Source organism: Rhineura floridana, chromosome 8 (genome assembly GCF_030035675.1).
Source record: "Rhineura floridana isolate rRhiFlo1 chromosome 8, rRhiFlo1.hap2, whole genome shotgun sequence".
NCBI lineage: Eukaryota > Metazoa > Chordata > Lepidosauria > Squamata > Rhineuridae > Rhineura > Rhineura floridana.
In genome coordinates this window covers 103,261,229-103,289,227 of record NC_084487.1, presented here as the reverse complement: position 1 = coordinate 103,289,227, position 27,999 = coordinate 103,261,229, and the positions used below count along the sequence as shown (strand labels likewise).

At 42.0% G+C, this 27,999-nt stretch overlaps 1 protein-coding gene across 2 annotated transcripts in view; it reads left to right on the top strand.

Annotated features, from left to right (window-relative positions):
* The window catches only part of TAFA5 (TAFA chemokine like family member 5), a 676,652-nt gene that overhangs the window by 444,767 nt on the left and 203,886 nt on the right, over positions 1–27,999 (top strand). For both annotated transcript variants that reach the window (XR_009764476.1, XM_061640261.1), the window contains exon 3: positions 8,416–8,472. Coding sequence is in view for 1 of the 2 variants with exons in the window: in XM_061640261.1 (XP_061496245.1) it covers positions 8,416–8,472 (57 nt within the window). In the remaining variant the exon portion in view is untranslated. The remainder of the gene's footprint in view (positions 1–8,415; positions 8,473–27,999) is intronic.

Genomic DNA, 27,999 nt, shown 5'->3' with positions numbered 1-27,999 from the left:
GGTTTTTCTGACCAGATGGTGGATGTCCAACCTGTTCTGGATGGGGTTGCACTCCCCCTGAAGGAGCAGGTTCATAGCTTGGGGGTTCTCCTAGAACCATCTCTGTCACTTGAGGCTCAGGTAGCCTCAGTGGCACGGAGTGCCTTCTACCAACTTTGGTTGGTGGCCCAACTATGTCCCTATCTGGACAGGGATAACCTGGCTTCAGTCGTCCATGTTCTGGTAACCTCCAAATTAGATTACTGCAATGCACTCTACATGGGGCTGCCTTTGAAGACGGTTTGGAAACTTCAGCTTGTGCAAAATGCAGTGGCCAGATTGGTAATAGGGACCAGATGGTCCGAACATATAAAACTGATTCTGGCCCGCTTGCATTGGCTGCCTGTATGTTTCCGAGCTCAATTCAAGGTGCTGGTTTTGACCTATAAAACCTTACACAGCTTGGGACCACAATTCCTGAAGGAATGCCTCTCCCAATACGAACCCACCCATTCACTACATTCAAGATCAAAGGCCCTCCTCCAGGTGCCTACTCCAAGGGAAGCTCGGAGGGTGGCAACAAGGGAGATATGGAATGATCTCCCTGAGGTGCACCTAGCGCCAACACTGTTATCTTTTTGGCGCCAGGTCAAGACTTTCCTCTTCTCCCAGGCATTTTAGCATGTGTTTTAAATTGTTTTTAAATTGTTTGCCCAGGCATTTTAACATGTTAATATTTTTTAACATTTTTAAAATTTTAGTATTTTGTACTTAATGTTCTAACAGACAGTTAAATTGTAATCTGATGACCAGGTTGTTTTAAATTGTATTTGCTGTGTTTTTACTTGATGTGCACCGCCCAGAGAGCTTGCTATGGGCGGTATAGAAATTGAATCAAATAAATAAATAAATAAAAATTTTATATTGTTTTAAATTTTAAAATAGTGTTTTAAATTGTTTTTAAAATATGTGTTTTGAATTGCATATTTGTTTTAATGTTTTTGATTCCTGTAACTGCCCAGAGAGCTTTGGCTATGGAGCGGTATACAAGTGCAATAAATAAATAAATAAAAGAGGAAACTTCCCAAAAATTGGGATTGTTAAAAGGGAAGTTTATTATTTATTTATTTATTATTATTTATTTATTTATTTATTATTTTATTTATATCCTGCCTTTCCTCCCAGCAGGAGCCCAAGGCAGCAAACAGAAATGCTAAAAACACTTTAAAACATCATAAAAACAGCCCTTAAAATACATTAAAACAAAACAGGGTTAAAAACATATTTAAAATACATATTAACAAGCAATTCTAACACAGACGCAGACCGCGATAAGTCTCAACTTAAAAGGCTTGTTGAAAGAGGAAAGTCTTCAAAAGGTGCCGAAAAGATAGCAGAGATGGTGCCTGCCTAATATTCAAGGGGAGGGAATTCTACAGGGTAGGTGCCCCCACACTAAACCTCCATTTCCTATATTGTGCAGAACAAACCCCCTGATAAGATGGTATCTTCAGGAGGCCCTCACCTGCAGAGCGTAGTGATCGACTGGGTATATAATAAGGAATAAGATGGTCATTCAGGTATCCTGGTCCCGAGCTGTATAGGGCTTTGTACACCAAAACTAGAACCTTGAACTTGGCCTGGCAGCAAATGGGCAACCAGTGCAATTTTTTCAGCATTGGGGCGACATGTTGGCAATACCCTTCCCCAGTGAGCAGTCTTGCCACCACATGTTGCACCAGCTACAGCTTCCTGACCAATCTCAAGGGCAGCCTCACATAGAGTGCATTACAGTAATCCAGCTTGGAGGTTACCAGTGCATGGACAACAGTGGTCAGGCTTTCCCGGTCCAGAAACAGCCGCAGCTGTCTTACCAACCAAAGCTGGAAAAAGGCACTCCTAGCCATGGAGGTCACCTGGGCCTCTAGCGACAAAGATGGATCCAGGATCAACCCCAGACTATGGACCTCCTCTTTCAGAGGGAGTACGACCCCATCCAAAGTGCCCCCATCTTGGTAGGATTCAGTTTATTGGCCTTCATCAAGCCCACCACCGGTCCAGGGCTTGCATGGCCTCTCCTGAGTCAGATGTTATGGAGAAATAGAGTTGGGTATCATCAGCATATTGCTGACACCTCACCCCAAAGCTCCTGATGACTGTTCCCAAAGGCTTCATATAGACGTTAAACAGCATGGGGGACAAGATGGTACCCTGCGGCACCCCACAGCGCAACTGCCAGGAGGCTGAAAGACAGTCACCCAGTACTATTCTCTGAGAGCGACCCTGGGGATAGGATTGGAACCACTGTAAAACAGTGTCTCCAATACCCAGCTCACCAAGTCGGCCCAGAAGGATACCATGGTCAATGGCATCAAAAGCCGCTGAGAGATCAAGTGAGAATAACAGGGTCGCATTCCCCTTGTTCTTCTCCTGATAAAGGTAATCCATCAGGGTGACCACTGCCTATTCAGTCCCATAACCACCCCTCTCAATCATCTTATCTAAAAAGGGGGTATTTGGAACCCAGCAGTAGTTGTCACAAACCAGTGGGTCCAGGGTGGGCTTTTTCAGGAGTAGTCGGATCACCATCTCTTTCAAGGTGGCTGGAACCACTCCCTCTCGCAATGATGCATTGATCACACCCTGGATCCACCGGTCAGACCCCGTCAGCAAGCTTTAATAAGCCAAGAAGGGCAAGGGTCAAGAAGACACGTTGCTGGCTGCATCTTCGCAAGCACCTTGTCTATGTCATCAGGCCGCATCAGCTGAAACCGTTCCCAAGAAGTTGCAGCAGACGTTGCACTGGATACCTCATTGGGGACTACAGTAGATGTGGGTGGGGCATCAAGACTGCTATGGAGGCAAGCAACTTTATCCTCAAAGTGCCTAGCAAACAATTCACAGTGGGCCTCCGAAGGGTCTAAAACTCCATTTCATGGAGCTGATGTCAACAGACCCCTGACAATATGGAAAAGCTCCATCGGATGGCTACTTGAGGATGCAATGGAGGCAATAGTGGGCCTCCTTCGCTACCCTCACCGGTACACAGTAGGCACGATTATGATGTTTTACTTGTGCCCGATCAGCCTCACAGCACATCTTTCTCCACTTACACTCTAAGCCATCATCCAGCCTGTTTCATTGCCCTTAGCTCACTGGTGTACCAAGGTGCAAGCCATGCTCCACAATGCCGGAAAGGGTGCTCAGAGGCAACCATGTTGAGAGCCCGATGCGCCTTGCTGTTCCACAGTGTGACAAAGGCTTCAGCAGGGTCACCTGCTCTATCTACTGGGAACTTCCCCAGGGCATTCAGGATTCCAGTGGATTCCATTAGGCTCTGGGGGCGGACCATCTTAATCTATCCACCACCCCTGCAGGGAAGGATCGGAGCCATAAGTCTAAACTTCACCAGGAAGTGATCTGACCATGATAATGGGGTGACATCCACCCCCTATCTCCAGACCACCCCTTCCTCCATCTGGAGCAAAAACCAAGTCGAGGGCGTGCCCTGCCCTATGTGTCAGGCCAGTAACAACTTGAGACAGCCCCATGGTCATCATGGAATCCATTAAGTCCAGAGTCGAAACACTAGAGGCAGCCCCAGCATGGACATTGAAATCACCCAGCACTATTGTTCTGGGCTCCTCCAACACCACAGCTGAGACGGCCTCCGTCAACTCGGTCACAGAACCTGCCGGGCAGCAGGGTGGATGATATACCAACAGCAACCCTAGTTTACTGTCTCCTCGGCCTGACACCAAGACAGAGTGGTTTCCTGGTGACAGAGATGGAAATTATGTAGACCGTGGCAACCCCCCCCCCCGTCCCTGCAGCCTGTGCTGGTGTTGCACCAAGTATCTAGGTGGACAAAGTTGAAAGGCAAAGTCAAGAGAGTCACATTCTAAATGCTTGTGATTTGTTTAAAACCACAATATGAGAAGCTCAGCTTGAAAGTATACCACAGAACAGGAAAAGTACCACCAGGACCAAGAGGTTATCAGAGTAGTGAATGAGCCAAAGAAGCTATTAAATGCAAAATGGCTTCCTTTAGAAAATGGAAGTCTTGTCCAAATGAGGATAACAAAAAGAAACATAAATTTGGGGAAAGAAAGGCAAGCAGATGTAGGACAGATCCTTATGCCTGATGTTTCACAGAAAAGGAGTCTAAGGAATTGAGGGAAATAGTGGTGACAAGAGATGAAGTTCTAGACCATATTGACAAAATAAAAATTGATAAATCACTGGGTCCAGACGGCATCCACTAAAGAACACAAATGAGAAATCACTGATCTAACAAAAATATGCAGCTTGTCCCTAAGGTCAGCCTCCATACCTTAGGACTGAAAAGTGGCCAGTGTAACACCATTTAAAAAAAGGGGGGGGGGAAGGATCTGGGGTATCCTGGAAATTACAGTCTGGTTTGCTTAACAACTGTCCCAGGAAAATTTATGGAAAGTACTGTTAAAGATAAAATAACCAAGTATGTAGAAGAGAAAGTGTTGCTGAAGCAGAGCCAGCATGGCTTCTGCAAGGGTAACTCCGGTCTCACTAACCTTTTAGAATTCTTTGAGAGTGTCAACAAGCATATTAATAGAGTGACCCATTTCAATATTGTATCAGGACTTTCAAAATGTTTTTGACAGAGTACCTCACCAAAAGTTTCTGAGTTAACTTAGCAGTCATGGAATAACAGAAGAGGTCCTCTTGTGGATCAGGAATTGGTTAAGTAGCAGGAAGTAGAGAGCAGAAATAAATGGACAGTTCTCCCAACAGAGAGATGTAGATAATAGAGCTGCCCAAGGATCGGTACTGAGGCCTGTGCTTTTTCACTTGTTTATAAACTATCTAGAGATGGGGTGAGCAGTGAGTTAACCAAGTTTGTTGAAAGTACCAAATAATTCAGGGTAGTTAAAACAAGGGATTGTGAAGACTCCAGAAATACACTCTCCAAACTGATTGAATAGGCAGTAAAATGGCAAATTTTACTCAAGGACCATCTCTCCCCATTTGAACCAATCTGGACCCTGCAATCATTTTTGGAGGCCGTTCTTTGTGTGTCCCTTCATGGGAGGTTTGGAGGATGGAAACATGAGAAAGAGCCTTTTCAGTAATGGAACACTCTCCCCGGGGAAGCACACCTGGGACCATCTTTATTCATCTTTAGATGCCAGGCAAAGATCTTCCTCTACACCCAGGCCTTTGGTGCTTGATGACCTCTTTTAGTGGGGTGAACATAAGAACATAAGAAGAGCCTGCTGGATCAGGCCAGTGGCCCATCTAGTCCAGCATCCTGTTCTCACAGTGGCCAACCAGGTGCCTGAGGGAAGCCCGCAAGCAGGACCCGAGTGCAAGAACACTCTCCCCTCCTGAGGCTTCCAGCAACTGGTTTTCAGAAGCATGCTGCCTCTGACTAGGGTGGCAGAGCACAGCCATCACAGCTAGTAGCCATTGATAGCCCTGTCCTCCATGAATTTGTCTAATCTTCTTTTAAAGCCATCCAAGCTGGTGGCCATTACTGCATCTTGTGGGAGCAAATTCCATAGTTTAACTATGCGCTGAGTAAAGAAGTACTTCCTTTTGTCTGTCCTGAATCTTCCAACATTCAGCTTCTTTGAATGTCCACGAGTTCTAGTATTATGAGAGAGGGAGAAGAACTTTTCTCTATCCACTTTCTCAATGCCATGCATAATTTTATACACTTCTATCATGTCTCCTCTGACCCGCCTTTTCTCTAAACTAAAAAGCCCCAAATGCTGCAACCTTTCCTCGTAAGGGAGTCGCTCCATCCCCTTGATCATTCTGGTTGCCCTCTTCTGAACCTTTTCCAACTCTTGTTGGAACTCTTGTTGGAACTTGTATATATGCCCTTTATTTATTAAATATTTAATTTGATTTAAATTGCCAGAGGTGTTGTTAGGCTTTATGGATTCTATTGTTTTTAATTGGTTGTGTAAATCGCTTTGGGTCACCTGGTGAGAAAAGTATAACAACAACAACAACAACTCAGTGTAAATCATTATAATGTGATGTATGTCAGGGCAGAAAAGTTCTTAGTTTCACACAGGGATTGATGAAGATGTTGACCCAGTGTGGCATGGCTGTGAAAAAAGCAAATTCCATGCTAGGAATCATTAGGAAATGAATTTAAAATAAAACTGCTGATATAATGCCATTATACACATGGCATTATACACATCTATGATGGAATATTATGTACAGTTCTGATCACCTAACCTCAAAAAGGAAATTGTAGAGCTGGAAAAGCAACCAAAATGATCAAGGAGGTTACAGTGTATGGAACTTTTTAGTTTAGAAAACTAGACATGATAGAAGTGTATAAAATTATGCATGGTATGGAGAAGGTTGATAGAGACGTTTTTATCCCTCTCTTGTAAAACTAGAACCAATGAAGCTGAATACTGGAAGATTAAGGACAGACAAAAGAGTTTTTTCACACAGTGCATAGTTAAACTATGGCATTTGCTCCCACAAGAGGGAGTGATGGCCACCAACTTGGATGGTTTTAAAGGAGGATTAGACAAATTCATTGAGGATAAGTCCATCAGTGGCTGTTAACCCTGATGTCTATGTTCTATCTCCACTGTAGATAGGCATAGGCAGTATGCTTCTGAATACTGGAAAATGCAGCGGGGGAGAGTGCTGTTGTGCTCAGGTCCTGCTTGTGTGCTTCCCATAGGCATCTAGTTGGTCACTGTGAGAACGTGATGCTGGACTAGATAGGCCACTGGCCTGATCCAGCAGAATCTACTTATGTTCTTAAACCAGATTCAAATCCCCACTCCTCCATGACTTTTACAGGGTGATCATTTGTGATTGTACTCTTCCCTAATATCCTTGGAGGAAGAATGGGATAAAAACCGTAGAAATAAAAGTCTAAAACTTGAAATCTAGTGATCTTTTTCACTGTAGCCTCTAATGTAGTGTTGATGTTGGAAACAAATAAATACATAAATTCTGTTTATATAAAAAATTGTATTACACCATTCTGTCTTGCAACAAGCCTCTAAGGTGATTGAAAATAAATGATCCTTAATGAGTAATAAACATAAGTTCCCTTTTTAAAAAGGCAGTGGTGGCTTATGGAAGCTGAGTGTATGGAAGAAACCATGACAGAAAAATGCCCACTACTCAGGCCTTAGATGCTGCTGCTGTGGCTATTCCAAATCTGTTCTTCAAATAGTGGTGACGTGAAGAATACTCCCTTCAGCTGATGTATGCTACCTAGTAACCAGAGCCAGGTAGCACCATATCTTTTGAGTCCTGAGGAGTGACCATCTCCTCACCTGAACACCTGGACAATCTGCAGCTCTTGGTGCTTCCTAGTGGCATGTGGGCCTGATGAAGGCTCTCAGAGACTGAATATGGCAGATGACCACTCCTTAGGCCTCAGATATGGCTGTTACTGCTTGTGGTGGATATTCCAACTCAGGTCTTCTGAAGCTCAAACATGTTACCTAGACTACTAGTGTCTCCTAAACCTGGGTGCCAAAAGGTATTGCTAAGGTCCAGAGTGTGTTTCTGTTTAAACCTAATATAGTATAGTTCTAGTGTGTTAAAATTGTTTCACATAGTCAGCCTTGCAAAAAACCCGTAAAATAAATTAATAGTACTATTTATTATTTATTTAAAGTGTTTTTACCACACTCTTCAGCCAAAAAAGGGTCCCAAGGAATCTGGCAAATCTCAGTAATAATGTAGTTCCTTCCTTCATTCCCCAAGTGTAGCTGGGAGAGGCTGAGAGACAGGAGCTAAAGAGAGATTTTTTTCTAACCTCTCTTTAGGTATGTTCATGTTTTGTATAGACATTTTCATGTTTTTTTTTAATACCCTCAGATGTAATTATTTTATTTTCTGAGGGACCTGAAATGCATCTTGTATTATTTGGCTTTATAAATTCCTTCTGGTGGTGGTTGTTGTCTGTAATTGTAAACTAAAGGTCACGAAATCAAAAGCTGTTACATAAGCTTGATTAGTTTATGGCAGTACTGCTACCCAAAGGGCTGCTACAATATGGTGTGAATGGAGACATCAGTTTGTTTGCATTTATTTCTTTCATTGCATTTTATCAAGGTTGCTGTTGGAAACAAAAAAAGAAAGTTATTTATGCATGGTAACCCTTTATTTTCCACGAAACAAGAAACAGCCGATCCCCAATGTGCTTTCTAATGAAAGAAAATGTTCTGTTTTGCAGACCAAGGGATTTTCTGTCATCGGACGATTAAATTATGAATTGGACCTTAATAAAATTCAGAAAATATTAATACTTTGGCACTAAATTAAACTTTTGTATTGATCACACCATGTGGAAGACCTTTACAAAAATAGCACTAGTTTTAGATGCTTCATTTCTCATCAAGTACACAATATAGGTTTCTTCTCTCTTCCACTCAAATCTCATTTTCTTCCTCACTATAGATACGACAGCTTCTTTGCTGACTCTTTGGTTTGTTGTGATGGACTGCTGGCCCATTTGTAAGTTACTTCACCTCACTTAATTCAGCTTACATAGTGCTCCATTTTTGCCTTTTCCTTTATGTTAAATGTCATCTTAGAGAATGAATGTATTTACATGGGGAAATTCAACTGCAAACAGGGAAGCTATTGAAGTGTGTGTGTGTGTGTGTAATCTAAACAGGATTTACCAAAAGCGGACAGCACATTACACCTCTGTCTGATTATGACAAGTTTTAATTGCTTTGTATGTCTGTAACAACTGAGCAAAATATAGTGAAGAGATGACTTCTAGATTTAATCTTACATCCCATTACCTGAACAATGTATTTATTTTGTTGACACACACATTTTGCAACGCTGCATTTGGTTGAGCCACTGATATTTGTACTAAACCATATGAATGAAATTATATGCTGCAAACTGTAACTTAACTATGGTGATGCTTTGCAAAGTCATCTTAATGTATTTGTTTGGGCCTCAGAGATTACTGGCACTATCTGTGAATAGCTACCATCTTGTTAGTGATTATTTTTTAAAAAAACAACCCTGCTGTTACTAGCAAGTAAATGTATGTGTCATTTCTGCAGCATGGATTTGGGGGAAGATGTACTCTGGAAACTGGGAATAGTTACTGACTACTGTCAGAAGCTGAAAAGAAATCAAGAAAAAATCTACTTATTCCTCTTCTTCTCCTTTTTTCCTACCAAGGGTGGAGAATTATTTATTTATTTAAAAATCATTCCAACCATCTTGTAAATAATGCTTTAAATAGTTAGGGTTTTGTAAATGCTGCCTAATGCTATGAGCTTTCCATAATACAGCAAAAACTTTTATAAGTAGGCAGTTGGACTAGGCTTAACTGTGATGTTTCACGTGTCGGCCACAGCTATATTGAAGTTTTGTCCTACTTTGGAATTCATTGTGAAACCCTATCTGTATTGTAAAAGCAGAATATGTCCAGAGTCCCTGGTGTGGGAGTTAATGGATAATATGTACACAGCAGATGCATTTAAGTAAACTCTACAGTGGGTCCCATTTAACTCTTATCATCAGTTGTTCATGCATTAATCCATGCTAGAGAATGAGTCTGTGATGATTTTTGTCTATTTGGTAAAGGTACTAAGACTTAAAACCTAAGGATCATGAATGGAGGTTTGCTCATGGAACTTTCTTCCATATTTTCCCAGCATAGCTCCTTTCTTCAAAAAGCTGTTCCGTAGTGTGGGCAAACACTCCAAAACAACATGGGATGGGGTTGTGGCATTGTGTGTGTGTGTGTGTGTGTGTAAGTAAGAGGGTGGTGGTGGAAATCAGATTCTCCTTTGTACGTACGTGTGGTAATGCTTTCTGCTAGCATTATGATCTCACTGGATAGTAGCAATATTATTTTCCAGAAATTGCAACAGATGGGCATTTGCATTTGTGTACAAGAATCATGTGCAGATTAATGTGTATTTTGTATGTGTGAAAGGCCATCATTTGCATTGAATAGAAATATGTACCTTAAGGATAGTTGTGTGCGTTGTTGTTTTTTTAACTTATCATGGGGTCTTGGACTAGGTAGGGATGGGGTGTGATACTGATGAACAAATAAGAGATGGGTTACCACGTAGAGATACTGTTTTTCCAGCTGAAAGCTGTATGGCACCAAGTCAGTCTATAGTCACTGTACCTCCCACTGTGTCATTCTAGCTCTGCTGCCTCCCTGTAGTAGACAGAATTAGAGCCATGCTTGCTTCCATGGGTGAAAAAGGGGTCAAGTTAAAGCAACTATATAATGGGCATGTGGCTGTGTACTTAGGGGGCACTGCTCTATGAGCAGACTTGTCGAGGATAGGGACAATTTGAAAATATATGGCAGTCACAGCAAGTGCCGGTTGTGTATCAGTTCCACATCTATTATGTGTTGGAATGGGGCTGCATCCATCTTCTCTCATTCCAGCAGAGTAAGCAGTGTGGCTGACATTTTACGTTTTAGAACACTTGACACAACAAGTAAGAGCAAAGTTGTATTTTTTGGGGGGGAGGTGCATGCAGCGAACAGCTTTAAGTGAAAAGTGCAGAATTGGGCATTCATAAGTACTCCACTTCAATTTAGGCTAATAGACTACTCTGTTTCTGTTGCTTTACCAGGATAGAAATATTTTTGAAATGTTCAGTAAATATGTAAGATTATTTCCTGTGGACCTTTTTTTTGCCACACTGTAGATAAAAGTCAAGACAAGCAGCTTTCCTACAAATAACATTTAACTTATTAACTAAGGCTGCAATCCAGTACACACTTACCTGGGAGTAAGTCCCACTGAACCCAGTGGAGCTTACTTCTGAGTAAACATGTATTGGATTACACTGTTAACTGTCAACTTTCATTCAATATGCCACCACCATGGGCACTCTTTTATGGCACTTTGCTCCCTGACACATTAGAACACTTCTCATTATGAACTACTGTGTTCATTTTAATGTGTTCAATTTCTGCTTAATGACTATCAAGTATAATTTAATTAAGGGAAGACTAATTTATACATAATAGAATAAATATAAATCTGAATATGGAGCCTTGCTGATGCCTCTGTGTTGTTTATTTATACAAATAGTAAGCTCCATATAGATGGCTTTGTCAATTGGTATGTGTTGTTTTTGGTTCTTTATATGCTAGATCACAATCTTAGTTGAAATAAACTGTTTTTACATCAAGAGCTTTAAAAAGTGAAAATAGTTTACATTTTGGAAGTGTGTTTCTATACTAGATTGTTTCACTATGTAAGAGTCTGTTAGGAAAAAGCATATAGCCTAGAATTTCAAGGATTGTACCAGTTCAGATACAAATGGGGGTAGGGGAAACTCATAATTATAAACTGCAACACAAAAAAACTCACTGCCTATATCTACAGTATATGAATTTATTGAGAATATGAATGTGTTACAGCTGGACATACTGACCACAAGGAAATGTTGGTGTTTTTATTAACTAGATATGTTTATCCAACTGTCATTTCATGAAAGTGAAATACACGTTGTAATCAGGCTGATGGACTAAGCAATCAAAACCCACAATCTGCTGTGCTGGAGGGAGTTTGGATGGGGAAGTGGTGTCCTACCCAGTTCCACCAGCCCTTGTCAACAGAGAAGCCCCACTGGTGAGGAGTGCCCCAGTGCATCTGCCCAAACCAGGCAGAAACTGCCACCACTGACATTCGTAAAGGTAGTAGACAGCAGAAATTCCCAAAACAAGATGTTTCAGGGCAGAGAGGAGACCTGACTGGGAGGTAGATCATTGGAGGATATCTTACCTGCCCCCACTTAGCCAGTGTGAGTGGCAGAGCTCTGAAAGTGGCAGTGGGTACATCACCCCATTAAGCCCTGTCGCTGCTAGCCAGGGGTTTGAATTGATACCCTTGTGTTTTTCCCACTTTTTGTTATTTTATTATTTATTTATTAATAAATGAGCCCAGGGCGGCAAGCAAAAACCCTAAAAGCACTCTAAAACATCTTAAAAACAAAAGACTTTAAGACATATTGTTTGAATCCTGTGTGAATTTTTGGATGTGTGGTGTTCAATACTTTATTGTGTTTAGGGAGAAAATGGGAAAATGCAATAAATAACAAGTTTCCAGAAAACAAATCAAAAATATCCCTCCATGAAAAGTAATATATCAAGGGAAAGACATTTTAAATAGCAGGGCTTATGCCAGATTTCAGGAGACTGTTGGGATCATCTGGCTGATGAGTCCTTCTGCCTTTTATATCTCCCCACTACACCCACCCAAATTGTCCCATCATCCTTTGTGCCACCATCATCCTTTGTCCCCCCCACCTCTTTTTTTTTTTACTTAAAAAGAATGCACTGCTATAATATTAGTGCTGGTAGCTTTTCCACCCCCCACCTTGGCCCCAAGGCTCTGCGACAAGAGCCAAAGGAGCCCTTCTTCAGAGCCAGACATTTCTAGGAGTACAATGTCTCCTAGAAAGCTATAATGAGTTTATATATAGGCCTTTCTAGTCACTGCAGCAAACCATTGTGGTGATACAAGCATTTTCCTGGCCACTTTGTCCAGAATGCTTGACTTGAGAAGCCACCCGTAGTCCTTTGTTGGACCCAGGTGAGGCATCAGGGAGGTGGAGAGTGAAGGCAGGTAGCTAGTAGATGGTTTGGGGTCCCAAACAGTGTCCACACATCACAACCTGAGGCCACCTGTGAGTGAGGCCTATGAGGTGCCCTTATGTTGTTATTTAGTGCAGAAAAAGAAGCACACCCTTGCCATCTTGTAAAGTTAAACTAAGGTAAAGCAGATAAATTCACATCAGAAAGTTAGCCCTTCCCCCAAATGCAACTGAAATGTTCCCACTTCTTTTGGAGGGATGGTCCTCCAAAAGGAGGAGAGGATCTTTAGTCAACCTCTAAAAATATGGGGAACAAATGAAAAAGTGGAGCAAATATAAAGTTAAGGCTACATGGTTGTTCAGTAGGGTGGATGGTAAGATTGCTGGTAATGTTGTCAATGGATAAGGATAGCGATTTGCTAAAATTCTACCCAATTTGGATTTGGTACTGAATTTTCCATTAATTTGATTATTCTCAGTCACAGAACATCAGATTTTAATGTAGCAATTTCTGTGGCTATTTTTGAAAATGGACTTTTTTAAAAAAAATCTGCCTCTAAAACATCGATTGTAAGAATGATAATTTATCGATATTTCCTTAAGTGTTAATATTAATATCATTTTTGTTGTTGTTGAGCGGGAAAAGAATGGATTGGTAAAAGCAGCCGCTAGCAGATACAAAATGAACTCCAATCGATGCCAGCCTGTTAGGTTGTCAGAATGCTTTCAAACCAGCACCAACCAATGGATCCCATCCCTAGATAAGGAGGACATAAAGGAGAGTGAAGCAATGATAAGTTTGGTATTGGATGTAATGAGTTTGAGATCACAATGAAGCATCCAAGCACAAATATTAGAGAGGCAGTTGGAGATAAAGGATTGGAGCAATGAGGCAGTTCAGAGGTAGTGAGAAAGGTGCTGAATGTCATCTGCATACAAAGCCATGTGGTTTAATTTGGTCTCCCAGAGACGGTGTGTAAAAGAGAGAAGATAAAACCAGGAATGGATCCCTAAGGAATCCGAATTGAGAGATGGAAAGCAGAAAACGATCCAACTATGAAAACACTGAAGAAGTTATTAGACAGGTAGGACAACCAGCTAAGGGCAGAATCATTAAAACCTGGAAGAGAGTGAGCCAAACGTATCAAAAGACAAAATAGAGGCCTTCACATTTTGTAATTTGGAGCTCTTCTGTGACTTTTCTGAGAGCAGTGTCACTGGAATGCAAGTGGTGGAAACCAGATTGGAGGGATAAAGAGAGGAACTGGATGAGACAAAGGTGAGACTGCAGGAATAAGCAGCACACTCCAGGGGTTTGGAGTGAAGGATACAACATAATAGGACTGAGCATGGAGTGGGAAGATGGGTAACAAAATGGTTTTATGTGAAAACGGGATACTTTGGAATTATTGAATGCTCCTTCCTAGGGAAGGAGACAGGGTGGGAGGAGAGAAGTTGATTATGTGGAGAGGAGAAATAATTATGGGGAAAGATGGTAGCCAGGAAACAGGAGGGAACGGGATCAAGAGGGCATGTGGGAGTGTTAGATGAGATGGTCAATTTATCAAGTGGCATGTGGGGGGAAGAGGAAAGGGTGGAAGGGAGATGTAGGAGGAGGGTCAACTGGTACAGAACAATGGGAAAGAGAAAGTAGAAACCAGAGCAAATGGTCATATTGTGCTGTAACCTATCCAAAAAACTTTGAACAAACATTCTTCCTGCATTTCTGAGTTTTAATTCATTCTTTTATGCATATTTCCAGTGTGTTTAATACAACAAAATAGAAGTAATTGTTGTCTTAAAATTTAACTTTCTAATACTTTTGAAAAATCTATTTGCACTATCTGTTTCTGGTTATGAAAAGAGTAGGTAGGCAGAGAAATTGATAAAATGAAGAAAAGCATAGTTGATATTCCCAATTTGAACAGTCAAACTTCATGTAAAATATTTTTGCAAAGTTCCTAAGAAAAATGTTAATATTTTGTTTATATATACACAAATTGCAACAAGCCTATTTTTCCATCTTAAAGCAAATGTCAAAGAAAACTGAAATAAGATTTTTTAATATGGATTGTATTTTTGTATTGCGATAAAATTAGATTCTAATGTGTATGAAATGTCACAATGACCTTTTGTATTCCCATCTTTCCTTTAGAAAAATCTACTTGTTACCTAATCCTAGGATTTCCTTCCTCCCAACCATTCCTCTTTCTCTTGTGCTCAGACATTCAAGCACTATCTCTCAGTGAAGAGGATACAACAGCACACTGCCCATTCTACAAAGACCACCAAAGAACTTCTGCAAGGAATGTTATTTCAGTTTGGGGGTTGTGGGAAAAGGGAAGGGGGATATTCAAATACCTAGTATTAAATGCATTCAGTGTATTATAAGTTGTGGTTTATTTTATTAGGGCTGCAGTAGCATGAACACTAACAGTGTTATCAAACAAATGTTTATCTTTAAAGACAGCAGCAGCTATAACAACAAATAGGCTTGTTCCTTTGGCATGTACACCTAGTATGTAAGCCATTTTGAGATACAGATGCATCTGTTCAATCATTTGAGGTCTGTAAGATAGAAGTAATTAATCAAGTGCCCTTCTAATTTCATTGCCATTGTCTTATCCTATATGCTATAATCTTATAATGAAGGGTGAAAAGTCATAATTACACATTCCATATTCCTACCGTGGGGCAAAAGAAGCTCCCCACTGTAGGAAGCCAAATACAATTTCTATTTAACAAATACATTATTCTGCAGTCTAAAGCCTTAATTTGTTTTTTGTTGGTTTTTTTAATTTAACTTGATTTGTCTGCTAGGTTGTTTTCTAAGATAAGCATGCACTTCCTCTTAGAAAATTTGCTACTCCATCTGCCTACTTCTCCCCCGCCGCCTCCAATACTATTCAGTCTCTAAAATTCACTAAGCCTCCTCAGATGCTACCTATCTACTATCTAAGGTCCTATGATCAGCAGGGAGTCCCTGCTGGTCATGCTGCCACTGGGGGCTGCCTGGTTGGCATAATTATACAGCATGGATTTTTCGCGTTTGGCAATGTTAAATTGAAAATATCCCCCATGCCATTCTGATGCTTCCCTTAAGCTCATTTCAAAACAAAACCTTACTTGTTTAACAACCTTCTACATTTTCATGGTGATACACAAAACAGTCAGAGATAATCAAGAGTTCAAAGTGTAAAGAGAGAGAGAGAGAGAGAGAAAACCCAGAGCCCTTTTGGACTTTTTCTGTCAGTAAGAACCAACTGTCAGTGTTCTAAAAGCCAGACTCACAGCTGCTGGGCTTGCCTAATCAGGGCCACACCCACACCAGACCTGTCCTGCCTAGAGACGAAGGAACCGGACTGAGGCAAGGTTTGCTCTGTTTCTCATTACATCCAAAGTGGTTACATCCAAAGTGGCGTGCTTCATAAACCTGACTACCCTGACTCACTACTTTCCCTAACTAGTCTACCTAAACAGTCTCTGCAGCGTATGGGGAGAGTTGACTCAGTACTAGAGCCTGGGAGGGCACCTGCTTAAGTAGGGAAGGTCTTGGAATCCGCCGGAATTCCATTCTCTAAAAGTCTCTCTTCTCGTGCTTCCTTGTGTGGGGCAAGGGGGGGGAGCCTCCTACAGCCCATCCGATAACAGGGCTTCACTAGGTGACAGCGCAACCTCAGACAGCAGGAAGCTGGGGGGCAGGGAAGTGTTTGAAGTGCCAGGTGGGGATTCCTGCATGAGTGGGGTTGGTGTGCATGCGCAAAGGGTCGCTTCCCAACAGTTTAGGCAGGGAACTCCCAGGCAGGGCTGGAACTGCCTCGATGGGGGTATCCACCATGGGACGCTGTGGGCTGTCAGAGCCCTCCCTTCCTCCAATGCCCCCAGGAACCTCATATTCATCTGACTCCTTTCCCTGATCTAACTCTCCCTGCGTCTGGGGTGCAACATCATCCCTCCTCCATGCTTTATCTCCCCCCATCCCCCAGGCTTGGGCTTGTCCAGATATGTATCGTGGCACTCTCCAAATCCGGCATGTGGATGTCGTCAGCTGACTCCCACGAACACTCTGTCTGATCTTACCCCTTCCAGTGGATCGAGTATTGAAGTTGCCCTCGGCTTTTCCACGAGTCCAAAACCTGCTCCACTTCATATTCCTCTTGTCCATCCACCGCTATGGGGAGTGGGGGGTGGAGGCACCTCTGGTACCTGTGGGGATCGGGAGGATTCTCTAAGGTAAGCAGGGAGCGATGAAACACCGTATGTATCTTGAAGGAAAAGGCAACCTCAGATGAAAAGCCCCTTGATTGATCTGAGTCTCAACTTCAAAATATGACATTGTGCCCATGTAGGCAAATAAAGTGTGGATAGCCACACCTTGTCTCCCATGCAGATTCCGGGCCCCTCCTGTCGATGTTGATCTGTAACTCTCTTGTAGTCGATCTTCTCCTTCTCTAACTGCTCCTTCAACAACTGCTGCATCACCTGAAGCTCTTGTACAAAGTCCTCAGCTTCTGGAAAGACAAGACTGACGTGTGGGGCAGCAAAAGCTCGAGGGTAATATCCCAGGTTGGCAAAGAACAGGATCTGTTGCGTGGTAGCATGCACTGCATTGTTGTAAGCAAATTACGCTAGGGGCAAAAAAGACACCCGGTTGTCTTGCTGGTAGTTGACATAAGAACAGAGGTATTGCTCTGATGTGGCATTCACTCTCTCCATCTGACCGTCCGTTTGCTGGTGATGGGACAACAGTCTCAGTTCACTCTGCATGAGTTGCCACAAAGCATGCCAAAACTGAGCCGTAAATGTTGGGCCCCGATCCGAAACTAAACTGTCTGGAAGACTGTGCAAATGGTAAATGTGCTGCACGTACAGTTGAGCCGTCTCTCATGCATTTGGAAGTCCTGAGCACAGAATAAAATGAGCCATTTTAGAAAAACCATCCACCATCACCAACACTGTTGTCTTCCCCTGAGAGGAGGGGAGGTCAGTGATGAAGTCCATAGCTATCATCTGCCAAGGAGCCTCGGGCATAGAAAGTGGTTCTAAGAGTCCTGCTGGCCGTCCCGTGATGTGTTTGGCTCTGGCACAGGTGGGGCAGGACTGGATGTAGCGCTCCACCTCCTGCTTTATCTGGGGCCACCAGAACTCCCTAGTGATTGCTTGCAAGGTTTTAAAAACTCCAAAATGCCCTGCAGTGGAGGAATCACAATACTGACACAGGACCTTGGCTCTCACATCCCCAGGGGGCACGTACATAATGTCATAATGATACAGCACCTCGCTTCAGCGTGAAGCCCTCTACACTCTACAAAGAGTGCTTATCAATGGTTCCTTTTCAAACTGGGTGGAAGTAATGAGTGGGGTACCACAGGGCTCGGTCCTGGGCCCAGTGCTTTTCAACATTTTTATTAACGACTTGGATGAGGAGGTACAGAGCATGCTTACCAAATTTGCAGATGATACAAAATTGCGGGGCATAGCTAATACCGTGGAAGACAGAAACAAAATTCAAAGGGACCTTGAGAGGCTGGAGCATTGGGCTGAACACAACAGAATGAAATTCAACAGGGATAAATGTGTGGTTAAATCAAAGATTCACTTCTCCAGCTGAGTGTATAGGCGATGTTCCCCGAGACATTGTAACACCTCCCGCATGTGCTCATTGTGCTTAGCTGGAGAGTCCGAACAGATGAGGATATCATCCAAATACATGATCACGAACCGGTCCAATAGTCCCTGAATATTTCATTCATAAAACTCTGGAAGACCCCAGGACTGTTGGATAAACCAAACGGCATGACCAAGTACTCAAACTGCCCACATCAGGTCTTGAAGGCAGTCTTCCACTCATCCCCCTCCTTGATTCATACCAGATTGTAAGCCCCCCTCAAATCCAGCTTTGTATAAATCTTAGTCGACCGCAGACACTCCAGCATCTTCATGATGAGCAGCAAGGGGTAGCTGTAGGGAAGGTGGATCTTCTTCAACTCTCAGTAGTCATTACACGGGTGTAGCTGCCAGCTCTTCTTCCTGATGAACAGCAAAGGGGTCCTGGCTGGAGACTGGGACGGTTGAATGAAACCCCTCTTGAGATTAGTTTCCAGGAATTCCCTTAGTGCCACCAACTGTGGTTCTGACGAGTAAATCTGCCCTGAAGGGATGCACGCCCACGGCATCAAATTTATGGCATAGTCATAGGGTCGGTGGGGGGGACAACTGATCGCCTTCCTTTTTATCAAACACATCTCAGTACTCCTCATACTTGTCAGGCAAGATGACTCTCTCCTGCAGTGCAACTCCCGCCACAACATCGGGGAAAGTTTTCTTCCATGGTTGGCAGTGCTGATGGCAATACCCAGAGGTAAACACCACTGCTGCTTCATCCCAGAAGATTGTAGGGTTGTGCTGTACCAACCACGGCATTCCCAACACCACTAGGAAACGGGGCAGGGACACCACATAGAACGACAGTCTCTCCACGTGTCCCAGGATTTCCATTCCCAGTGTCTCCGCTGCCCTGGTAATAGTTCCTGACTTTAAGGACCACCCATCAATGGGCTGCTGGTGAGGATGCAGTGTTTGCTTCGCTCCCAACTCTTTGGCCTCTACGAGAGCTGGGATTTGGAGTTTTCCAGCACTGGAGCTCTTTCTCCTTTAGAGGGGCATCCTCTGGCTAGGTGCTTCCCTTTCCCGCAGTACAAACACAACCCCTCTCTCCTGCACTTCTCCTTCTCTTCCTCCGGCAGGCATGGTCTCGCCCTCTGATTTGCATGTGTTCCACCCCCAGTGGGGTTGAGGTTCCCATGCTAAGCATGAAATGGGTGCAGGGGAGAGGTGTGGGGGCCTGGGAATGTGGGATATCTGCCCTGCATGCCAGGCAGCAACCTTTCAATCCAGCTGTTTATCTGCAGGCATAACTGGATCAACTCTGCAAGGCTGCCAGGTGGGGAAGTGCAAGCCAGTTCATCCAGCTTCTCTGTGCTCATTCCGGTAGAAGTACATCAGTGCAGTGTCTTTATAATCCAACTCCTGAACTAGGACGAGAAACGTGTTAGTATAAGCCCCCACAGAGTCTTTCCCCTGTTTCAGGGCTCCCAGCTGTCAGGATGCCGTCTCTTTATGCTGAAGGTCACGGAACATCTCGGTCATGGCTGCGATGAAGGTGGTATAGTGGATCAGGACAGGATCGTTCCTCACCAAAAATGGGGTAGCCCATTTGGCCGCTTCCCCTTCCAAGAGACTGATGATAAAAGCCAACTTCACATCGTCATTCGGAAACTCAGCTTGTCGTATGCGTATGTACAGTTCACATTGGGCAAGGAATGTGGTGAACTCGTCACTCTGGCCACCACAGTGAGGGTGTAGTCCCACTGGCGCCTTGACTTGGGCGGGTAGCACGGCCACGTGAGCTGCGCCTCCTTGGGCAGCTTAGTTAAACAAGGCTCAAGGATTTTGATTATTGAGTTGAAGATTATGGGTTTCTGCATGGAGATTCTGAACTTCAGCATACAAGGCTTCAATGGTTCTCTGAAGTCCCTCTTCTGTGCTGCTGCTGGCCTCCATGGTTTCGGTCATGGGAGCGTCAGTGAAGGGAGGTGGGAGCTGAGTCAAGCTGCCCTGCCCAGAGATGAAGGAACCGGACTGAGGCGAGGTTTGCTCTGTTTCTCATTTTATTAATGTGATGGTTACATCCAAAGCAGTGTGCTTCATCAACCTGACTACCCTGACACTACTTTCCCTAACTAGTCTACCTAAACAGCCCCTGCAGCATATGGGGAGAGTTGACTCAGCACTAGAGCCTGGGAGGGCACCTGCTTAAGTAGGGAAGATCTTCACACATAAACAACTCCACTTGAGTTCCACCCTCTAAAAGTCTCTCTTTTCGCACTGTCTCACGAGGAGAGACTGGGGCTTTGCTAGGTGACAGTGCGACCTCAGAAGGTGGGAAGCTGGTTGGCGGGGAAGCGTTTGAAGTGCCAGGCAGGGATTACTGCATGGGCAGGGTTGGCACACACAAAGGGTTGCTTCCCAACAGTTCAGGCCGGGAACTCGCAGGTGGGGCTGGAACTGCCTCAATGGGGGTGCCAACCAACAGCTGGGGTGCCAGAGATGGCTTCCTTATTTGTTAGGCAGAGAAGACAGCTGAGCATCTTGAGAAGAGAAGACATATAGCACACCTTCCTACCTGAAATAATCCAGGACTGCTTTACCTTCCTTCTGGAATCAAGCAAGGTTTATTTATTTATTTATTTATTTATTTGCTTAATTAATTAATTTGTATCCTGCCCTTCCTCCCAGCAGGAGCCCAGGGCGGCAAACAAAGCACTAAAACACTTTAAAACATCATAAAAACAAATCTTAAAATACATTAAAACAAGACAGCATTAAAAATATTTTAAAAAACAACTTTAAAAAGGGTTAAAAACATTATTAAAAACATATTACAAAATTCTGTCACAGATGTAGACTGGGATAGGTCTCAACTTAAAAGGCTTGTTGAAAGAGGAAAGTCTTCAAAAGGCGCTGAAAAGATAGCAGAGATGGCGCCTGCCTAATATTCAAAGGGAGGGAATTCCACAGGGTAGGTGCCACCACACTAAAGGTCCGTTTCCTATATTGAGCAGAACGAACCTCCTGATGGTATCTGCAGGAGGCCCTCACCTGCAGAGCGCAGTGATCGACTGGGTATATAAGGAGTAAGACAGTCTTTCAGGTATCCTGGTCCCGAGCTGTATAGGGCTTTGTATGCCAAAACTAGAACCTTGAACTTGGCCTGGTAGCAAATGGGCAGCCAGGTTTGCAGAACATGTAATGCTACCAAGAATAATCAGGATGGGAATAGAATTTTTGTTTATGGGGAGTAGGGAGGGATAGAAAATAACACAAATGCTGGTGTGATTTTGATGGGGGGGGTGCCTTCCTTGTATTTCAAAATAATTGCTTAGACTTGGCAAAATGTGTCCAAGCAGTTAGTTCTGCTGATACTACAGCTGGTCTATGTGAGAAATTATCAGAACTAAAAAAAGAAGATCTAAACTGAATCTTCCATCTCCTAGTTGTACAGCTACAAAATTATGTCTCTGTGATTAAGGTCTCTTAAGATAGTGTTGATCAATTATGATTGTTCTCCACTCTTTTAAATTGATTGTGCTGTCCATTTGAAGACTCCCTGTTAAAAAAAGACTGCTTTGCCTGCTAAATTGATTCTGATTACATGCACCTTTTGTATAGTGCTCAACTAAATATATAATTTAAAAAATTGGCTTCTGAAGATAATTCCTCTTTGGATAGCTGACAATGTGTTTTTATAACTACTACATGCTGAAAGGTGTTTTTGTAATTATGCACTTTAAATACAGCATTAACCAAAAAAAAGTAAAAGAAATAATGATAAATCCCATGCTGCATTTGCACCTGGTTATTTGTCCTGCCCCTGACAGTTATGAAATGAAATAAACAGAAATAGGAAATGACATCTTATGGAATATGATGAACTAGGATCTCAAGATCTCTACTCCATTGTTAACACCTTGGCTAGCCCACTGAAAATGAAATGAAGGAAAGTGTGGAAGAAGAGTGAGCCTCTGCATTTACTTGAAATTCTATGAAACACAGCCAAGGTCTGCAGATTTTGTAGAAATAGCCAACAAAAAGTAGTATCACAGGTCTGACTGATTTTAATTAAAAGCCTAAAAAATGAATATTGGGGCTGATTAATTTTAATAATTTATCCTGGTACAAGCACTAATTAAAGCGATCATAGGAAAATTTATGGAAGTGGCCATTGATGTATTTGCAAGAATCTAAGCAGAGTTCCAAATAATCCAGACTGCCAAAACAGAGGTAGATACAACAAATTGTAAGAGTTGATAAAAATCAATGATATAAAAAAAATGGATTTTTTTATTGGATTTCAAATTTTTCTCAAAGTTAAAAAAAGAGAGCCTAGGTCAAAGATATCATCACGAATACTAATTATACAACTTCTAATTATATTTTATGAATATGTTAACAGCAGTTCATGGAGATGGGAGGTAACCTGATCCGTCTTATTCTGCAGATAGTGTACATGAAGTGCATTCTCTCTGTCTTGGCCTTGTCTCTCTCTAAGTACAAAGATAGAGAAGGCCAATGAACAGAGAATTTGGAGAGATGAAGTAGATCTGAACAAGGAGGAGAGCACTGAAGTGGTAATCCAGCTCTTAACAGCAGAAGCCTCTTCTGCAGATTAGAGAGTTTTTTTCATCCTTTGTACTAATTCATTCTAAATTGAGAAATAAGTTGGGAACTGAAAAAGCAGGAAAACTTGTATTTCTTTTTCAGACAATGAACAAGGAAGACAAAGGTGAAGTAGTAGAATGAGTTAACCATACCATCCAATATTTGAAGTTTCTCATGTTGACTTGGTTGTAATTGACTATTTTTTTAAAAAAAGGAACTGTACATTTATCTAAAAGCTGAATAGTTAACCATTCAAAAATCTATGTGCAAGTTTTGTTAATGTTGTTGTTTGTTGAAGAAGAAAATTAACCAGAAGAATAAACCATCTTATAAGCACAATTTTAAAGTCTGTTGGTGGAGGTTTCTGGCACATCATGACAAAAATATCATGATTAATGAACAGTTGGAACTGGTTCATCTCCTGAATGTCTTCACAGGTTCATTCTGCCTTAGTATTAAAATGACCAAGTTATCATCCCATTTTTGATAAAAATTAATCTGAACACAATTCAGAATAATTGTTTAATGTGTACCTACCTTCTAATGAAACATACATCTCTGAATATGTATTAGAAGTATATTAAACAATAATACACTTTTACTAAAATGATGATTAAACAGAATCTTCCAAAGCAATCCAACTCAGGGAAGCCAGCAGAAGGGGTGTCGGTGGACAGCTCTGTAGCATCCATTTGCCATTTGGAAGCTACTGGGCTGGTTAGCCAGGAGCTGTGCACATGAGTGGAAAAGAAAAAGGCGGCTCTCCCGAATACCCCTACTGGCGAGTAAGCGCTCCCATTGACTTCCATTCTGATTTTTTTCTTAGACTGACCTTTTTCTCGGCACAATTTTGACTCTGATTGGGACCCACAGGAGCACTCTGAACAGGAGTAGGATGTTGCTTAAGCCCCCCCTTGGCCCCTCCTCTACATGCCCCTGGAATGCCTCATTTTGGGGACTTCCACTGACACCCTAACAGGGTCCCCAGTCTGCCAGAGCTGAGCCAGGGCAAGGGGCTTCTGCCACTGGAGCCCAGTGGAGCCAGGACCTGCCGGCTCAGCTGAGGGTCTACCACATCCAACTCCCCTCAGCCCGGGCTGAATTGCAACCTTCCTCGTTAATGATTTAAATAATTAAAATCGAGTCCTTCAGAGAAGTGGTTTAAATCATTTGATTGAAATCAAATCAACCCTAATAAGACCCTTATGTAATTTCTCCTCTCAAGAATATCTGCAAAATATTGTTAATCTGGATAAATGTGAAAAGAGGAACCTGTATATATCAATTAATATGAAATAAAGTATATTGCAAAGCAAGTTTACGTATTTATTTACATATGTTTGCTTGTTAAAAAACATTGTAAAGAACTACTAGAGCAAGCAAATAGCTTTCGCAGCAAGTGTCTGTGCCACAATTGGGGCCAAATGAGCAGACAGAAAGAAATCTGCTTGATCGTTTATTTTTGTCGGATTCTTCTGAAATCTCTAGTCATGGCTGCCATTTCAATGTGGAGTTACATAGACCCACATTCACCTGTTGTCAGCCACTTACAGGTTGAAGAGCCAGAGTGCAAGATATTTTAAAGCTACAGTGCTATACACATTCATCAGGGGGTGAGACCTGATGGACTCAGTGAGCCTAAGACTGTGCTATGTGTGTTGCTTTGACAGAGACTGTGATGATGTTGGTCATGATGCTCTATAAGAACACAAGAGCAGCCTTGCTGGATCAGGCCAAAGGCCCATTTAGTGTCCAACCAGATGCCTGTGAGAAGCAAGCTTCCAGCTGGTGATGTCAGCTGAGATGATAAGCTTACTTGATCTGTAGACTAAATCATTTAAAAATCCATGTCAAATAGATTCAAAACATGCACTAGAGATGACTAGATTATAATGTGCACCATTCATTTTTGGAAGTTGAATGATAAACCCATTGAACAACAACGTAATTTCAGATACTTGAGACTCGGGTTTAACTTTCATGGAAGTTACATCTGGATACAGTTAAGCTGAAGTCCTCCCATTCTATACAATTTTGGATGCGTTTTTCTAAGTTTCAAGGGGGGAGCTTGGTTGCACCTGCAGTTGAGGTGTTTCAGAAGAAGATAGTCCCACAACTGCTGTATGGTGCACAGCTTTGGGGGTATACAGATGTCTCTACTCTGGAGGTAGTGCAGAGTTCCTTCATGAGATCCCTGTTAGCTGTCCCTCAAAGTACACCTGCATCTCTTTTGAGGGCAGAAACAGGGCTCTATAGAATCCTGTGCTCATGCTTCACTTGCCCTGTATTGGCTGAAGTTGTCTTGTATGAATGATTTGTGCCTGCCAAATAAATGTTTTCTAGAACAACTGCAAACTCCAACCCAAAGCTGCTGGGTAAATTCTGTTAAATCTACTCTGCTTATGGGATTAGCATGGAGGTTTTACCTACTTTTACTTCTGTTAAACAGCTGTTCAAAGACAGAATTTATCTTTATACTGAACAGTGGGACCTTTCTTCAGTTACCCAAATGTCATTTTCTATTTTGTACCCACCATATAAAACAACGTTTGGCATGGAGCACTACTTTACATTTCTAACAGTGACACCCTTGAGAAACTCATTCACAGCTTTACGACTCCAAACTATGCCCTCTGCTTTTCTGGATAGGAGGTTTTCTAACATTCTGACCCAACAAAGACTTTGTATCTGTCAATCTGGTGAAGTTAAGGACATTATACATTACCTATTAAGATGTCCCCTATATAAGTCCCCAAGATTAAAATTTCTTTCCTGCATCCTTCGCTCCTTGTCAAATAGACCTCCCTTGGAGCAGATATGGATCCTGTTAGCAGGCAATGATATATTTATAACCACTCAAGTGGCAAAATTTGCTGTAGCTGCAGGAAAAGTAAGAGTTAGTTACCTAAAACATCTTGTGGGATGAGTGAGATGTGCCCCTGCAGTAATCTGACCATTGTATTTACACACTAAGACATGGGGTGAGTCAGGGTATCTCCCTCTCAGGAGAGGAAAATTTTATTTGAACTGTACCTTTGCTTTTCCACTCTATGTTGTTGAACTGTGTTTTATTGTAATGTGATCTGTTTTTTAATACGTATTTTGTATCTTCTTTTTATATCTGTTTAATTGTGGTAGCCTATGGCTCTGAACAATAAAGACTTCATTCATTCATTCATGGCCATTCATTCATTCATGGTCATTCATTCATTTTTTTTTAAAAAAAAGTTGTGTGTCTTGGTTTTTACATTGCTGTTTTTTTTTCCACATTCATGATACTTGAAAAATAACGAAGTGTGTTCACATAAGAACCGTCTTCATACCATGATATTATTTTCCTGTAATTTATCTAGATATATGATAGTATGATTATAAATAGCACATATAAGTAGGGGTTTTTTTAGGGGGGTTAATAAAAATTGTAGGGTCGTAATCAGTGGGTTTTTCTGTAAAAAAATGCCAGAGCTCTTATCTTGATACATTATAAGATCCCTCTCCCATCCCTCCCCTCTTCTTGTGTCCTCTTCTGAGTGGCGGCTAATAGTCATTGGACCTGGTGGGGCTGCTAGGAAGTCACAGAGATGTAGGCAATGAGGTCACATTAGTGTAGTCAGTTGTCCTATTTTTTTCCTCATCTTCCTCACTTGCAAATATACCATGGACACTTAAGCATTGTAGTTGTACAAATACTGAGCACTTAAGTAAGCTGAAAAGTGTTGTACTAAGTACACTGAAATATGTTTAGAAATGATCCCTGGTCTCACAGTGGCTTCTCTGCTGGGGAAAAGGTGTGTGCCACCACTCCCAACAGTGGACATTTAAACACTGCAGTTTTTATTAATGTTTTCCACCTAAGTGTCTTACATTGCTGTTATGATTTCTAGTCTGAGTTCATGACACAATGATTAAAAATAACTCAGAAGTGAGCCCAACTGAATTCTGTGGGAAATGCTTCCTGATATTCACTTATTCCCAGCTTATTCACTTACAGATCTCTCCCCCCCCGCCCCCGAATGTAGAATAAGATACAGCCTTAAGAGGCCTAGGACCTGAGAGACCAGGGCTAAAATCATCATTTGGTCAGGAAGTTCACTTGGAAGAAAAGTGGAATGGATACAAACTCAATACTGATAAACAAATAATGATAATAATGTCTAACAAACAAATAATAATAACAATGTCTATCTCCAGCCTGACTGCCCCAATTTTGAATTGGGGTAAGTGTCTGTGTTTGGCCAAGTTTAGAATCATGAAATAACCAGCACTACAAATCAAAGAAAAAAGAATCTGCGTGGGACACAACCAAGCTATTAAGACCTACAAATGTTGAACTTTACATATCAGCAAATCCAAGGTGTGGTTGTCTGCTAGAAAGGACTGCCTTGGTGGGGTATGCAAGCAGGGTGCAATCCATGCTTGTATATTACATATGTCAACTGCACCATTTTACATTTTGAAATAGTGTTTTACAGTTGCCAAAGTCTTTTAATTCTCTTTTTAGCTTTATAACAATCCTGTAAAGTTGATCATAGTGCAATTTTAGCAAACTATGATAAAACAGCCTATTTTATCCTTGGTAATACCTGAAAGCTTATGTGATAATACATTTGCTAGCCTTTAAAGTGCTGTTGAACTGTTGTTTTCTTTCTGTTGCAAGTCATGGCTAATTTACCCCTTTGTTTATTTATTTATTATTTAATTTGTATCCCGCTCTTCCTCCCAGCAGGAGCCCAGGGCGGCAAACAAAGCGCTACAAACACTTTAAAACATCATAAAAACAGATCTTAAAATACATTAAAACAAAACAGCGTTAAAAACATTTTTTTAAAAAAAAACTTTAAAAAAGGGTTAAATACATTATTAAAAACATATTAAGCAATTCTAACAGACGCAGACTGGGATAGGTCTCAACCTAAAATGCTTGATAAAAGAGGAAAGTCTTCAAAAGGCACCAAAAAGATAGCAGAGATGGCGCCTGCCTAATATTCAAAGGGAGGGAATTCCACAGGGTAGGTGCTGCCACATTAAACGTCCATATCCTATGTTGAGCAGAATGAACCTCCTGATAAGGTGGTATCTGCAGGAGGCCCTCACCTGCAGAGTGCAGTGATAGACGGGTATATAAGGGGTAAGACGGTCTTTCAGGTGTCCTGGTCCCAAGCTGTATAGGGCTTTGTACACCAAAACTAGAACCTTGAACTTGGCCCGGTAGCAAATGGG